The 14,454-nt window shown below is 35.7% G+C and overlaps 1 protein-coding gene across 1 annotated transcript in view; it reads left to right on the forward strand.

Annotated features, from left to right (window-relative positions):
* RYR2 (ryanodine receptor 2) overlaps window positions 1–14,454 on the forward strand; it is a 314,450-nt gene that overhangs the window by 45,564 nt on the left and 254,432 nt on the right. The window contains exons 4-5 of the mRNA XM_050709825.1: window positions 825–845; window positions 8,352–8,366. Coding sequence (XP_050565782.1) covers window positions 825–845; window positions 8,352–8,366 — 36 coding nt within the window. The remainder of the gene's footprint in view (window positions 1–824; window positions 846–8,351; window positions 8,367–14,454) is intronic.

Consider the following 14,454-nt stretch of genomic DNA (forward strand, 5'->3'; position numbering starts at 1 on the left):
TGTTTTCTGTGCTAAATCTAGAGACCAATCTACTTCAGATGTGCCAACTAAGTTTTTAATAGTTAGTGCCATACTAGCCTTTCTAGTAGCTAAGTTGTTCTAGTTCTGTTTATCCTGGCTGAGACTATATGATAGTGCAAAGATTTTTAGAGAGAGTAATTTAAAATCAGTTTCATTAATGAGCAGTTTACTTAATGAACCCTAAGACAGTTTTATTAACACAAAATCTTGAGCTTTCAGAGTGATTCTCTGTCATTCCCCATAGGAAAAATGAATGACATTTTGATGCTTTGTTCTCTGTTCGTGTGCAAGGTATTTTCTAATGCTGCAGGCTGTGTAGGGTCCGGGTTTGACAGTTGTCCCCTAATTTTAGATTTCATACTTCTAGAATTCATTACACTGACAAATCTTGGGCAGCCACCACTAAGTCTTTTAGAATGAAAAATATTCACCTAGGGCAGGGCTTTACTCAAGAGAAAATGGATAAATGTTTTGTGTGAAACTGCGTTCTGTATTTTTGACCAGTTGGCACAGAATACAATGTGCAGTTAATTCAGCATCAGTCTTCGTTTGCTGTCTATTGTCTGATATTTAGATGGACATTTTGAACTTCCAGAATTTGAAGCGCTTTCCATAAAATAAAGAGGAAAAAGTGAGGTATTGACATTTTAAAGAGGGAATGCCAGAAGAATAGCTTCTACTCATATATTTTCTTTCACACTGGATACATTTCTGAAAAAGTGAAATGTTAAATTCAAAATAAACTTTGATATGCTATATTTAAAGAAAGAGATTTACTGATTTCTTGCTTTTTCTTTCTACAGCTAGTTGATGTGGAAAAATGGGTATGTGATTCTGTCTTTTATTCGCTTGATCCCAAATGTTTCATGTTGCCACTGAGTCTAATTTGTCTGTTTTGATACCCTGTGTGCTCATGAATGTTCAACTTGCTTGGCTCAAAAAAGGAGGCAAATGCATGGCCTTGTAGGATCTGGTCATTCCTGAATTTCAATACAAAATTTCATGCTACCACAATGACTTTTATCTCTTTTAATTTGATCTTAGAATTGTGCAGTGCACACTTATGATTCTTGCCTCTCAGTTTTGAGCCTTGCTGTCTGATGTTATTACTCCATTCTGTAACCCACCTTGTCTTTTCCAGTATAGACTATGTAATCCTAAAATGCATGACAATAAGATAATTAATACTGATAAATAATGTGTAATGCTCTATCTAGCTGCAACAAATATATATTAAATCTTTAAAGATGGAGAACAGCTGCTACAGAATAAAAAAAAATAATTCACAGATCTTAGCAAGTAAAGTCAAATCACAGTTCTCTGCTAGATGTTTTGCCAAGGCCTTTCCTAATGTGTCTGTGTATACCATGCATATTCGTGTGGGCATCTGATATAACTTCCCCATATTGGACATGTTTGCATATGTCTTTTTCCAACATAATCTGTAACATCAGCATATGTATGAGTTAGTGGTGTGTAGAACTGTTTGTTCACATTAAAAAAATAAAAGTTAGAATCCTCTCTGAAAACTTGGACCATTAAAGGCCTCTGCCACTTCTTAGTATCTAGTTTGCACTGCACATGACCAGAAACCACTCAGATGTCATTTGGACTATGGCCGATGACAATGCTAGAATGCTGGTCTTGATTTATTTCAGCTAGACTTTATAAAACTTGAATCTGTGACTATTACATGTTTATAGTGGTGACTCAGGTTAGAGCTTGCTTGAGACTCCTATAGGTAAGTACATTTTTAAAAAGGTGGCTTAGGTTTTTCAGCACACTTTCTTCTCATATATCCCCAATTATCTATATTAGGACTATATATACATGGGATAAATACATATAATATAAAAATTCTTATAATATTTATAAATGAGCAACTGTTGTTAAGTGTTAATTTCAGTTCATTGGATCAGTATGATGGCATTATCTGTGTCCTGTGAATCTCATATTTTTGAAAAACAATATGAATTGATTTGGAATGCTTTTTAAACTATAGTGATGGTCAGGTTATCTTCTCATGCTGTCCAACATTTTAATTACAAGTAAGAGAGCTTGGTTCTAAATTTTTGGAGTCTGTGGGTCTTAACAATTCTGCTGTAGAGGAAAAAACAGCAATAATAAGGAAGTTGAGTAGTCTACAGGCACCTGGCTGCATACTCCATGAAGTGTGAAAAAAATGTGAGCCAGGAGTTTGCTGGGTACACTCTTACATAGCTTCTTTTTTAACTGAAGTCTTCAAAGAGTATGTACTTGGAAAATACAATGTTACTTGCATAAATACAGGTTGGATCTGCTCTGTAAGGCAGCTCTTAGCCCTCTTTGTAATTCTAGAGGGTTCCCAGCAGCCAATGGTGGATTGCAGATGTACATGCTGAATTAATCCAGGATGCGTTACAGGGACATGCAAAACTGAAAGGTGCATTTTAAAAGCAGTTATTAGACTGCAACTGAAAGCTGTCTATTGCACAGCTGGTATAACAGTATAACAGCTGATACATGGTCAATGAGGCCAGGTACCTCATTTTAATACATGTATCTCTCCATAAGTCATCTTCCAGTGTAGAATGCACAAGGTTAATGCAAGTCTGTTCACTTAGGTCTATATATGTGTGGACAACTTGAAGCCCAAGCTCGGAGCCAAAGTTATACAAACTTCATGCCAAATTACTGATCAAATTAATAACTGAACTTGCTGCAAGCAGTTTCACACAGTTCAAAGAAAAAGGTAAACTCATTCACTTCTGAGCTGTTCCAACCTGTAAAGTCTGCTGGTGAAATTTTTAGAATGAATTACTCCAGTTCTGCTGTGCCTCTCTTCAATTACTATGAATCTTCTTGTAATTCTGTCCTCAAGCCTTTATTATACTGTAAGAAGAAGGGCATTGAAGCTAGGTAAGAACTAAGTGGGCTTGAGATATTCCTTGAACCTTTGGCTTTTTCCTTTTGTATCTTGACAGGTGTGACTGTGAGGACTGTAGGTCTGCTTCAGTGCTGAATCAAACAGATTAGTTTCAGGTATCTTGCAAAACATAAAATCTAATGGAAGCAGGGTTTACCTTTTCTGTCCTGCCCGTTTCATATTTGAAAGTGGGCTTTTCTGCTTTTAGTGAAACTATTAGGGTGGGGACAACACATTTGATCAGAGAGCGCTACAGAATTTAAACTGAAGGTTAGAAGACACCGAATGTATTTTGCTTACAGAGGAAATACCAGTAGTGAAACAAGCTGAATTTGAATAATGCATAGCAAATGGAATTTCTTTCATCCTGCCTTTATTTTTTTCTCTTTTAATATCTTTATGAAATAAGCAAAAGAATTTTAAAATGTCTGTTGCTGTGAATTAGCAACAATTGGTATTAGCTTGAAATGTTTAGGAACTGTCCAGATTTTTAGAGTAGGTGGTGTTTACATTTAGGGCTTGATTTTTAAAGGACTTCTATTCTCATAAAAGCACCTGAATTTGTCTTGACTTCAAAAAGAAATGCTTAGCACTGTAACAGAATTCAACATTAGGAATATCAATTTTCTAGGGCATCCATGGTTTCTAAAACCTGGCCTTTTTACACATTTGCCTACATATGGTTGGTGAATTATTTTGGCAAAGCTGTGTTAATTATATCATTGTAGGATTTTAAATAAAGAGACAGAGGAACCTCTTCTGATGGAGGTAAAGGTTAATCTTTTTCTTTTTCTCCTCAAGTAGTTATTGCATTAGCTGTTTATACCCCCTGGTATAAGGAAATTTCAGTTTCTTTGGAAAAGAGAAACTTGCAGAATAAGAAAACACTCTGTGGGGACTTTTCAGAATTGTTTCATTGAAAAGAATTCTGGATTGAAAAGAACTAAATATTCTATGATTCTAAGTTCTGGCTTTGAGGACAATGTGGACTGGATAACTATAACAGTAACTTCTAAGTAGATTTTGACTGGAGGAAGCAAGCTGGGATTATTGTAGAGTTTTGAGAGAGTCACAAAACAAAGCTTCATTGGAAAGAAATAGTTGCTATAACATGTCTTCCATACCATTTAAAGTAATTCATTGCACATCCGTGCTTTGTAATCATTGTGATCTTCAATCATTAAATTAATTATCTAACGACTTGAAAACAATTTTTGAGATTTTTTGTTAAAACTGAATTCTTTTACTTAAATAGAGTTATCATATTTTTGAAGTAGGAAAATATGCTGATTGCACAAAAATATTTGATCCACCAGCCTAAAGAATTTCTATTCTTTTAATACAACAGTAGAATTTCTAGCTGCGTATTAGGATTTACTTGGCATTTCTTCTGCAGTCCATATTACAGATCTGAGAATTTCAAGCAGTGTAGTACTGTGAATTGCAGCAAAATGTCTACTTTGCTTACTTGTTTTCCATATTTTTGAATAGGTTTTTGTAAAGATTTGACATTTGTTTGTAAGCAAATTTCTACAAGAATAGTACGAAAGGTATACTCTAAATTGAGGCTTTCAAAACTAGTCTCAGCAGCTTTTCTTTCAAAAACTCAAGATTAATTATTATTTCTCTTTTCGTCTAGCCAGAGAGCCCAAGAATGAAAGTGAAATTAAGATAAGTTAGAGGTGCTAACCATAAGTCCTCTAAAGAGCCAAATCATACAAGAGCCCCCAACAGCTGTAAATATTTGCATTATCAGCACATCCTTAGTGCCCTTGAATAAGCCTTCAATAGCTTTTTATTTGTTTCTATTAGAGGAAGAATGGTTAGTATGATGGGTAGAATGATGGATGTGATGTGCCTAAAATCTAATCATCTAATATAAAATCTTGCAAAGGCATAAGTATCAGAATCTTTTTTCAATAAGATATCTCTCTCTCACTCTCTGTGTTCTTTTTTTTTTTTTTTTTTATGAAGTCATGGTCCAAGTCATGGAGGTAATCCTGCTGCTGAATGCTGAGTTTAATTCCTTTGCTGACATGGTATTCGTGTGATGTTAAGCACTCACACAGGCATTTGACTCCAAAACATCAAATAGTATATGCAGCTGAAGACTTAAAATCAGTTGAATATGATTATACAGTTTTCAGTTGCATTCAATTATCAGTCTTACCTCTCAGGATAACTTTTGAGAAGAGAAGATTTTAATGTCAGTGAAACAGGCACATGTAAAACTCACAACACTTTCTGCTTTCTTGAACAAGTGAATTCTAGAGGTGAAATGCTGTCTTCAGTACTTTCAGTCATCAGACTTGCATTGATTTCAGTAGGATGGGATTTCACACAGAGACTTTTATTTGTAGCCCAGAAATACATCAGAAGTCCAATTATTACATTGCTTCTTGGCTTCTAAATGCTCAGTAGAGAACCTCCAGTGGATTCTTGAATTTCAGTGTTTGATACAGTGTAGGTGTTCTGTACTTAGTTCAGAACTGGTCATCTCTTCAGACATTGAAATTGCTTTAGGCATTCTCAATGTAGACAGTGTAGGATTAGCAAGTCATTTTGACTCATAGCTGTAGCAAGGAAGAGAATCAGAAGCTTCTCCTGTGTAGTTGGTCCCATCCTAAAGAAAATGCCAGCTTAATAAATCAGTTGAATCCCATTCCAGAAATGCCTCTCTTCCTTGACTGTAGTCTACACAACTAGTAGAAATCTACTTAGCACATATAAATCTCTTCCTTAATAACTCTTAAGACTTAGTGTTTTTTATAGCATGTCATACTGGATAGTACATACATCTATATCATTTGTAAGGATGTGCAGCAAGTAGAGTTTCATACATAAAGATGACCAAGCTCTGCTGTCAGCTGTGCAGCTCCACAGATGGGAGTAGGAGCTTTATGTATAGCTAAAATAATAGATCATGACAATTTGATCTCTTCTTTTACTTTTAGCCAAGTAGTTGAATAGTGGACAACAATCATTTATTGTACTTAGTGACTGTATCAGTCTGTATCACTTTAACACTTTGCTATCAATCTTTCATGAACAAAACCTTTCAGGGGTGATGGATATTAGAATGACATTAAGAAATTTCAAGTTATAGATCTGTCTGTTTAATTTTCAAGTATACATTCTGAATTGCAAATGTTCATCCAGAAATGTATGTGCACAGTCATCCTGAGGTACAGAGAGCAAGTGTGGAGGAGCAGAAGGTTCTTCCTCTGCACAGGATGAGTTAGAGCAGTGCTTTGTGTAACAGCCTGTTGCACGCCTAAAGTGCATAATTTCTGTCTTTTTTGTTTTAGGGGTTATTTTTTTCCACCCAATCTATAAGTTAATGGTTTTGAAAGGGAGCATTCTTCCTTACCTAAGAAGGGATTTGATTTAAAAACATGGGAGAACTTTCTTGTAAAACGGAGTGACAGGAGTATCTGGAACCCCCTCCTGTATATTTGACTGTAGCCAGGCAGCTGGGACCATCCCAGTTCATGGCATTAACTTCTCAAACTTGGCCTGAAGTTTTGCAGGAGCATTCTCTTCACTTTCACGGTGATAACTTGCATTTAAGTGTTTGCTGTGAAGAGAAAGCATTCTTACACCAACAGTTAACTTTTAGAGTATTTTTCCCCCTGGTAGTTTTGAGGCAGTAGGTAAATGAGTGGATACGTGTTCAGAGTTCCCTCACCCACTGTTATCCTTCAAGGTTTCTGGCTTGGGGGAACTGTTCATGGCACTTTCTGTCTCTTAGAATGACATGTAAATCATCTTCAAAATTATTAAGGAATCAGAGTAACTCTAAAAAACACAACAGGACAGCAGCAAACAGATGAATAGTGGTTTTCTTTTGTTTTTTACAGTTCATTTAATATGTCAACAGAATGAATTGTTAATTCTGGCTTTCCAAAAAATCCAGCATAAGAGCCCACTGTGTAATTTTAGTAATCGGGGAAGAGATAAAGTATTTACATTAATCTGAAGCTAGTTAAGAGGCTATAAACAAGTGGTTAAAATAAATGATCAAAAAGAGAAACAACAGACTCCACAGAGGGACTGTTGGTTAATGTACTTGTCACATGAAAAAGCAGTGTGGTTGTGTAGTTTTCAGAGTAAAGTTTCATAGATGAATGGCAGCCAGAAGAGATCTTTGATGGATATAATCTCCTTGATAAACAGAGAACGTTTTGGCAAGTGAAATTCAGTATTGATGGATAGAGGAAAGATTATATTAGAATTAATTATGTAATTAACTGGTTTCTTTACTAATGAATTTGTGCACACAGAGCACTGTAGACAGCTGAACAAAGAGTTCTGGTTAGCTTTTGGAGCCACCCAGTAAAAGCAAACAAAATATCGGGACAAGAAGTGGAATAAATAATAACGACAAAATGATCACACTGCTGATCTATGCATGTATTTTAAGTAATCACTTTAGGGGAGTGGTGGACAAGGTGCTTGATCTTTAGTTTTGCTCAATTTGTTTCCAAATGTTTAAATACTAAATAGAACTAGAAAACTTTCCAGAAGAGAAGAACATTTTGACATCAGTAGGTTACACCATATTTATTTATTTATTTATTTATAATCCAGAACATCTTGTGTATCTCTGAGAATAGATGCTTCTGTTTTTCTGTGTTTAAAGCATGTATGAAATGAAAGCACCCAGTCTTGCCTGGAGACTGTCCAGTTAGACTCTTTTTACATGGCATAGAGATTTGCTGCTGGACTTCAGTCCCTAGCTTCAACATTTCAGCAATCAAAACATGAACTGATGAGGTCAAAAGAGGAAAGAGTGGCTCTAGGCCTCTTGAAGAGAAAATCAGGTCACTGCATGTAACCTAACACAAAACTCTGCTTTTATTCTTAAGGACCTCTATGAAAATTAACCTCAAAATTTCCATAATTCTCTGACATCAATAATGTGGCACTTCATTGTTTTTAATTCACTGCATGAAATATTACTAGCGTTTTCATTTTATTAACTTACTGTGCATTTAGATATGATAAATTAACACAATGCTGGTGTTCTCCAGCACTGCACTTTGAATGCCAGACTTTATAACTTTGATTGAACTTAGAAACAATCTGCAGAGCAAGTAGTTAAAGATGGTCAGGTATGGCATCTATTTTACCTGTACTGTGTTTTATCTTTAAGCGATAAGAATTTTATGTGCTATATAATTTAAAGTAAAAAATCTGAGATTATGCATAAAAAATGAAGCCTTGTTCTGAGCAGCTGTTTTGCTTTCTAGCACAAGCTATAATTATGCTAATTGCAATGATAAATGTTCCTTTTAAATGTGGTTTGTAGTTCTGTGTATCCCACTCACTATTTTAAGGAAAACAAATCCCATTTTTAAGCACCTGAAAGCAAATATTCATTTCACATTTTCTCTTTTTTTCCCCCTCTGTCATTGCTCTACAGAAATTTATGATGAAGGTAAGCAAGTTAAACATTTAGTATTGTACTTTCTGTGAATTCCTACAATTTCATTTATTTCCTTATTTTTCTTTATTTTTAACATCAACATCTACCTTGCCTTCACTGAAATAGAACGCTCTGATTTTTTTTTAAAAAATATGGATTTAGAAACCACAGTGGCTCTAGGTTGCATTGAGGTTCTGGTTTATTTAGGTCATGATGCACCAAAGGCAGGCACTTTTGTCAGTGGAGACAGGACGCTGGGCCAGCACCTGTAATTCTCAGTTCATCCTTGCCTTTTCAGTGAGAATGCAGCACTGTCTGGTAAATGTGAAATCTTGAGACAATGAATAAATAGCAGAAGTTCCAGTAAAACACGTGGGCATTTTGCGAAGTGGGGATAGCACTCTGCTGCTACTGTAACAGGACTACTGTTGTGATGGTGCTCAGTGGGGGCAAGTGGGCAGCCCTTGGGATGAGTGTCATTGGCGCTTTGCTGACTCAGGTCAATGAGCAGGATCTCTGCTTCTCTGTGTCCTTTTGTTTTGTTTTCCCTTTTACTAAGACTATGACAAGCTATTTGGAGAACTTCCAAGCATTCTGAATAATTGACATTTGTAATAGTTGGCTGTGATTTAGCCAAGATGCGTTGGTTATCTACTTTTTACTTTTGCCTTTAATTATCAATGTGTGTTCCCAATTCATCTTCTAAAATGATTTGCTTACCGATTTTCATCCCTAGAAGCCTGCAGTTCTGTGGTATGTTCTTGCTTGCTTCATTGTCACTCTTCACCAGGGAGGAATTCAGGGCTAGATAAGCAGTGCTATTTTAAGGGCTGAATTTAATGATGTCAGAGGAGTTTTCTTAATGTGACTCCTCTGCTGATCCATCTTTTCCTCCCACTTGGCTGTCTGTCTTCTACTTTATCTGTGAGTTTCTTTCTCAAGTGACAAGGATGACTCATATTCCTCGTATCATACAGTAACAGAAAAAGATCTTGCACAGTCCTTAACCTGTGAAAAATGCCTCTCTCCTCCACTTATTTAGCTCTAAAATAGCCAGGCAGATTTTTATTAATTTCTTCCATCTCCTCTGCAGAGGAGGAGGAGGAGGTGGGAAATCTTCACTAGGCTAGGAAGAAATCGATAAATTTTATCCTCTTGGGCAATTTTTCCCCAAATTGTTCTAAATGCTTGAAAATAGGAGTTTGTAATGGCAGTATTACCTCAACCATATATATAAATGTTTGTTTTACACAGAGGGCTGGAAACAAATGATCAATATTATCTATTTTTGATTTATTTTCACTGTTATAACTGCTTCTCATTAATGTGAAGTTCCCCATTACTGGGGAAGGGAAATATAAATGTAGTGTTGGAAATATTAATCACAAGGTATATCTGAAGTGTTTCTAATTACGTGGCTGTTTATTCTGCCTTCCAACAAGTCAGTATTATTGAAACTGGGGTCATTTAGCATGGAGCTGGCAGAAATGTTTGTTGTCATGACCAATTATTCTAATCTTTTTAATACAGGTAGTAAAATATCTCTGTGTTTTTAACTGAGTAAGACATGCTCATGATTTTTATTAGCCAATTGATTTATTCAGGTGATATTTATATGAAGTATAGTTACACATTGTACTGCGGCTTTGAAAACAAGGCATACTGTGGAGCTTAGCTTAGCTCCTTTTTCTGTTCTTTGGCTTGGAGCAACACACAAAATAGGAGGCAAGTGTTGACCATGTTAATAAAAGAACTGCGGGGTGTTTTTTTTGGTTTTGTTTGTTTTGTTTGTCACAGTGGCCATCCATATTGAAGAGCAGGTACCAGCAGAGCTATCAGTTATACTAATCCCCCTACCTGATTTTTTGCAGTACTTAGTGTTCTGTAGTGAATTCCATGAATAAAAGTAGCCTAAGTAGTGATTTAAAAGGAAGGTGTAAAGACTAGAATACATATAATATCTTTGTAGGTTAAACTTCCTGTTATTCCATTTTAGTATGCTGTATAGGCTACAGTGAAGCAATGGAAGAGGTTATAGACTGTTTTCAATTTGCCCTTCAATGTTGCTGTTACTGGATATGAGAGAGGTGAAGGAATATATTACCACAATGCTGCCTGTCAGTGAATCGATTCACTTTGCATCTTTAAATTCTAAGCAACTATATGCTGTGGGTTTGGTGCCAGCCACTGGAAATGGCAGCCCAAAGAAGATGTTAATTACAGAAGGGTCTCATTACCATTTTAGGTTTTAAGGTAGAGGAATTCAGGGCCTCTGTGCCTGGTTGTTGTTACTTTGGAAAGAAAATTCGCTCAAGCCCTCTATCTCTGCTCTGAGGTTACTTCATGAGTTCTGCACTGACTCAGACTGTTCCTACACATTCTGAATTCATCACTGCTTAGGGTTTTCTTTTTGATGAGTATTCATCCCACAAAACTGAAGTGCCTGACCCAGAGATACAGATATCCTAATTTTCCAGTGAAACCACAAGCAGAAGCGTAGGTATTGTGTAAGTATGACTCACATTTTAGGTGGGTCGAATTACTGCCCAAAGTGCTTTATTCTTTCCACTGACTGTTTAGCTTCCTTAGGCAAAATTAACCCAAGTCTTTGCATTTTATCATCAAGCAGCTCTTTTATCTATCTGTAAGCTATTACTGAGCATGCTGGTATTAAGAGAAGGAGCCTTCCTGTGTTCTCTAGCTTGCTGTTGCCTAGTATTAGAAGGAAGCTATCATAAGTCATCATGCTGGGCTCAGCATGAAAAATGTTAGACACTGATATAATTGTGGGGAGTAGGAGGTCTCATAGAAGCTAATCTGTGGTGGTCTCCAATTCAAGTCAGCTTTGCAGGATTGCATCTTCACTGCTGGTTTCAGATAAAATTTGTGTATAGCAGGTGAAAAAAATGTATATTAATAACGGAATTAATATTTTTTACATTATTATGGAAGTATTGTTTTGAGCATCCCCCCCTTTACAGAAAAGGTTGGAACAACATGGAAACATCTGTGTGTAAAACCACATTGAAATGCCTTTAAAGCATGAGACATCCCACCTCCTTCCCTTCCATTCCTCCCTGTTCCCTACACTCTCTTTCCAGTTTCTGTCACCTTATTGCTAATTCTACCATGGAAGTTTTCCTTCACATGAGTAAGGACTCAAAAGCTTGCAAGATAAATTTATTCCACAGTCTTCCAGTGTTTTTCTTTCTCTCTTGCATGTTAGTAAATGGCAGCCTTTAATTTGCTTTAATGTAGGAATCCCCAAAGAATTATTTATAAACAAAGCAAATGTTCCTCATACAAACATACTCAGTTTTCTTTCTAGAGAACCACTTCAGGTCAAATACTTGTGTTAGTCTCCTAATTATTATTACAAATTTTATCAGCCTCTCGGAAAAAGGCTTCGATGTCAACAGCCTTATATCTCTGGACATTGGTAGATTCTGACCAGGAACAGCATAATCCAGGGCCTAACATATATTTTTTCTCAGAATTCATTGTAGATGATTTTTTCTAAGCAATACTTGTGATTGCACTCACATTTACAATTTGGGTTATCTTGCTAATAGATCAAAACACAATTTCAGAATGCAATGACTAGTAATGAGTGAGAAATATGACAGCCCCAAAGTGAGTCCTAAGGAAGGGAAGTGGATGCAGTAGCAAATGAATTTGAAGTGAAGGGAATTTGAGAAGTGGATGCAGGATGATTAGTAAGTCTTTTTCTTGGTTTATTTTTGTGGTCTTCTTTCTTTTCAACCAACTCCCCAATGGGTTCAAAGCATGAAATTGTAGGATATTCTGTGTTTACTTATATGTGTCTGTTTTATGCAATTAAATCTCATGTCTGGATTTAAAGAGAATATTTGTTTCCTCGTTGTATAGTTTTTATAACAGTATAAATGTTTGTGTAGAAATAAACTACACCGCTTCATGAATCTTAGAATACTCTCTTGGTAGATAATAATACTTTCACAGTGATATTTGCAAGTGTTTTTATGGAAATATAGGTGTCTCCTGTTTGACGTACTATTGTCTCCAGCATCTGCTTTTAGTTCTACATTGCCATAATCATTAGAAATAGTTAGCTTTTTCCCTCATCCAAACTTGTCAGGTAGATGTTTAAAAACAAGTCAACAATATCTTCATTTTAAATTACAAATTGATATGTTTGAAGTCATAGTTCCATTATTATGTGTTGCAGTTTTAAGATGTTGTTAGCATTTTAAGTTTGTCACAAGAATAAATTCAATGCAGAGTTGATTTCCCAATTGTCTTTGGAAATAAAGTGCAAATTTAAGGTTTGTTTCAGAGGCTTGCTCCATTTTAATGAAGTATAAGTACTCAGTGCTTTAAAAGACATTGTTTTACTACAGGATACATATGAAATAACCATTATAAGCCATATTTGAAACTTTTAACTTTATCTTGCAGTATTTGCCTTGGAAGATGTTTCAAGAAAAGTAGTGAATACATTATTTCTTTTACTGTACAACTGCTCTCAGCTGTAATAAAATTTCAGTACCATGAAAACATTTGTGTAGTATTTTTAGAAACCCATTCAGAGCAATATTGAGTGGTCCTAAGATCCATCTAGGCCATTTGGACTAGTGTTTCCTGTGGCTAGGTCTAGGGCACAGAGGAAATGCTAGGGTAAGGGAATGTTTGTAATTTACCACTACTGTCAATTATATGGATTGCATTTTTAAGGATTTACTACTGATATTTTGTAGCTTACTTTTTCAATTGATCTACATTTTTTTAACCCCTTCAAAACTATAGTTGCTTACAATCTAGTCTTTGTACTGTTATTTTCCCTACAGCATGTGCCATTCTGTTGCTATAGGATCATCATGAAATGAGATCTGGCAGGCAGGAAAAGCTACTACATCATTCTTAAAAACTCACTGTGTTACCTTGTATGATTTTCTAGAGAGTGTACCTAAATTCTTGTTTCGTTGTGACACGTTCACTACTGGTGGTATGTTGAAATTGCTTTCCTGGGTGACTAGAATTGTCTGAACTGCTACATCCTAAATGCAACTGCGGTGGTGATTAGTGAAGCATTATAGCATTATAGTTCCAAGTAGTGGCAAAGTGGCAATGTCATGAAAGCTTTGTCTGCACATGCACTAAACACTGAAATAACTATCCTGTTGGAGTACACGCTTTCATATTTTTGTCTTTCACTGGTATATCCCTGAATCTCATAGCTTTCTTTTTTTTTTTTTTTTTCCTTTATGTTTTGGGATTGTGTACACCTGTGGAGAAAGGTCAACAAAGAAAAAAATAGCACTGGTTTGCATTCATGTGCTCACTGGTCTAATAAATCTTTTACCTAGTGGAAATAAGGCTAGTCTCTTGAAAAGAATGGAAAGGGAATGGCTATTTGACTCAAAATCTCCTTGGATGCCAAGGGTATTCACTAGTCATTAAGAGTTCTCAACACAAGTGAGATTACCAGAAGCACAAATGGCTCCAAAACACCTGTTCAGTGTCACCCTGAGTAATTATCCTGCAGCCTCTTATGTATGGCTCCATGTGTAGCAATGCAGAAATAGGCACGATGGCACAAGTTTGACTGTGAGAATTAACCGAAATACCTGTTTTCATTTTGGTGATTATATGTCTGTACCTGTGGTAGCTGTGTATATACAAGATTTTACAGATCTAAAGGTTTTGTTGGATATGTATAGGATATGTATGACATCTTACAGCAGGATTGGTACACACATTAAAATACATAAATTTTTGTTCAAACCAATTATAAATGTCATGTGATGGTGCTTCCACCATTTTCACATTTTGCTAGATAGCTTGTATGTTGTGATTTTAAAGTTCTTTTTGGCATTTTAATCTTATGTGTATTAAGAAGAGAAAACAAGGAAAATAATTATTTCTTTTTTAAATTTTTGTTTCAATCTCTTTACATCAGATTAAAAGAATTTAATCAACTCAGTTCTTTGTAGTCTATTCTTATTCCCATCTTTAACAGTGTGTTGAACTCGAAATCTGTTTAAAAATTTTGTATACTGATCTCTTCAGCTCCAATTGCTTGTTGTTGTATTCCAAATTACTTTTGCTTCAGCAACAGTAT

This window comes from Cygnus atratus, chromosome 3, assembly GCF_013377495.2.
Source record: "Cygnus atratus isolate AKBS03 ecotype Queensland, Australia chromosome 3, CAtr_DNAZoo_HiC_assembly, whole genome shotgun sequence".
In the NCBI taxonomy this organism is placed as follows: domain Eukaryota; kingdom Metazoa; phylum Chordata; class Aves; order Anseriformes; family Anatidae; genus Cygnus; species Cygnus atratus.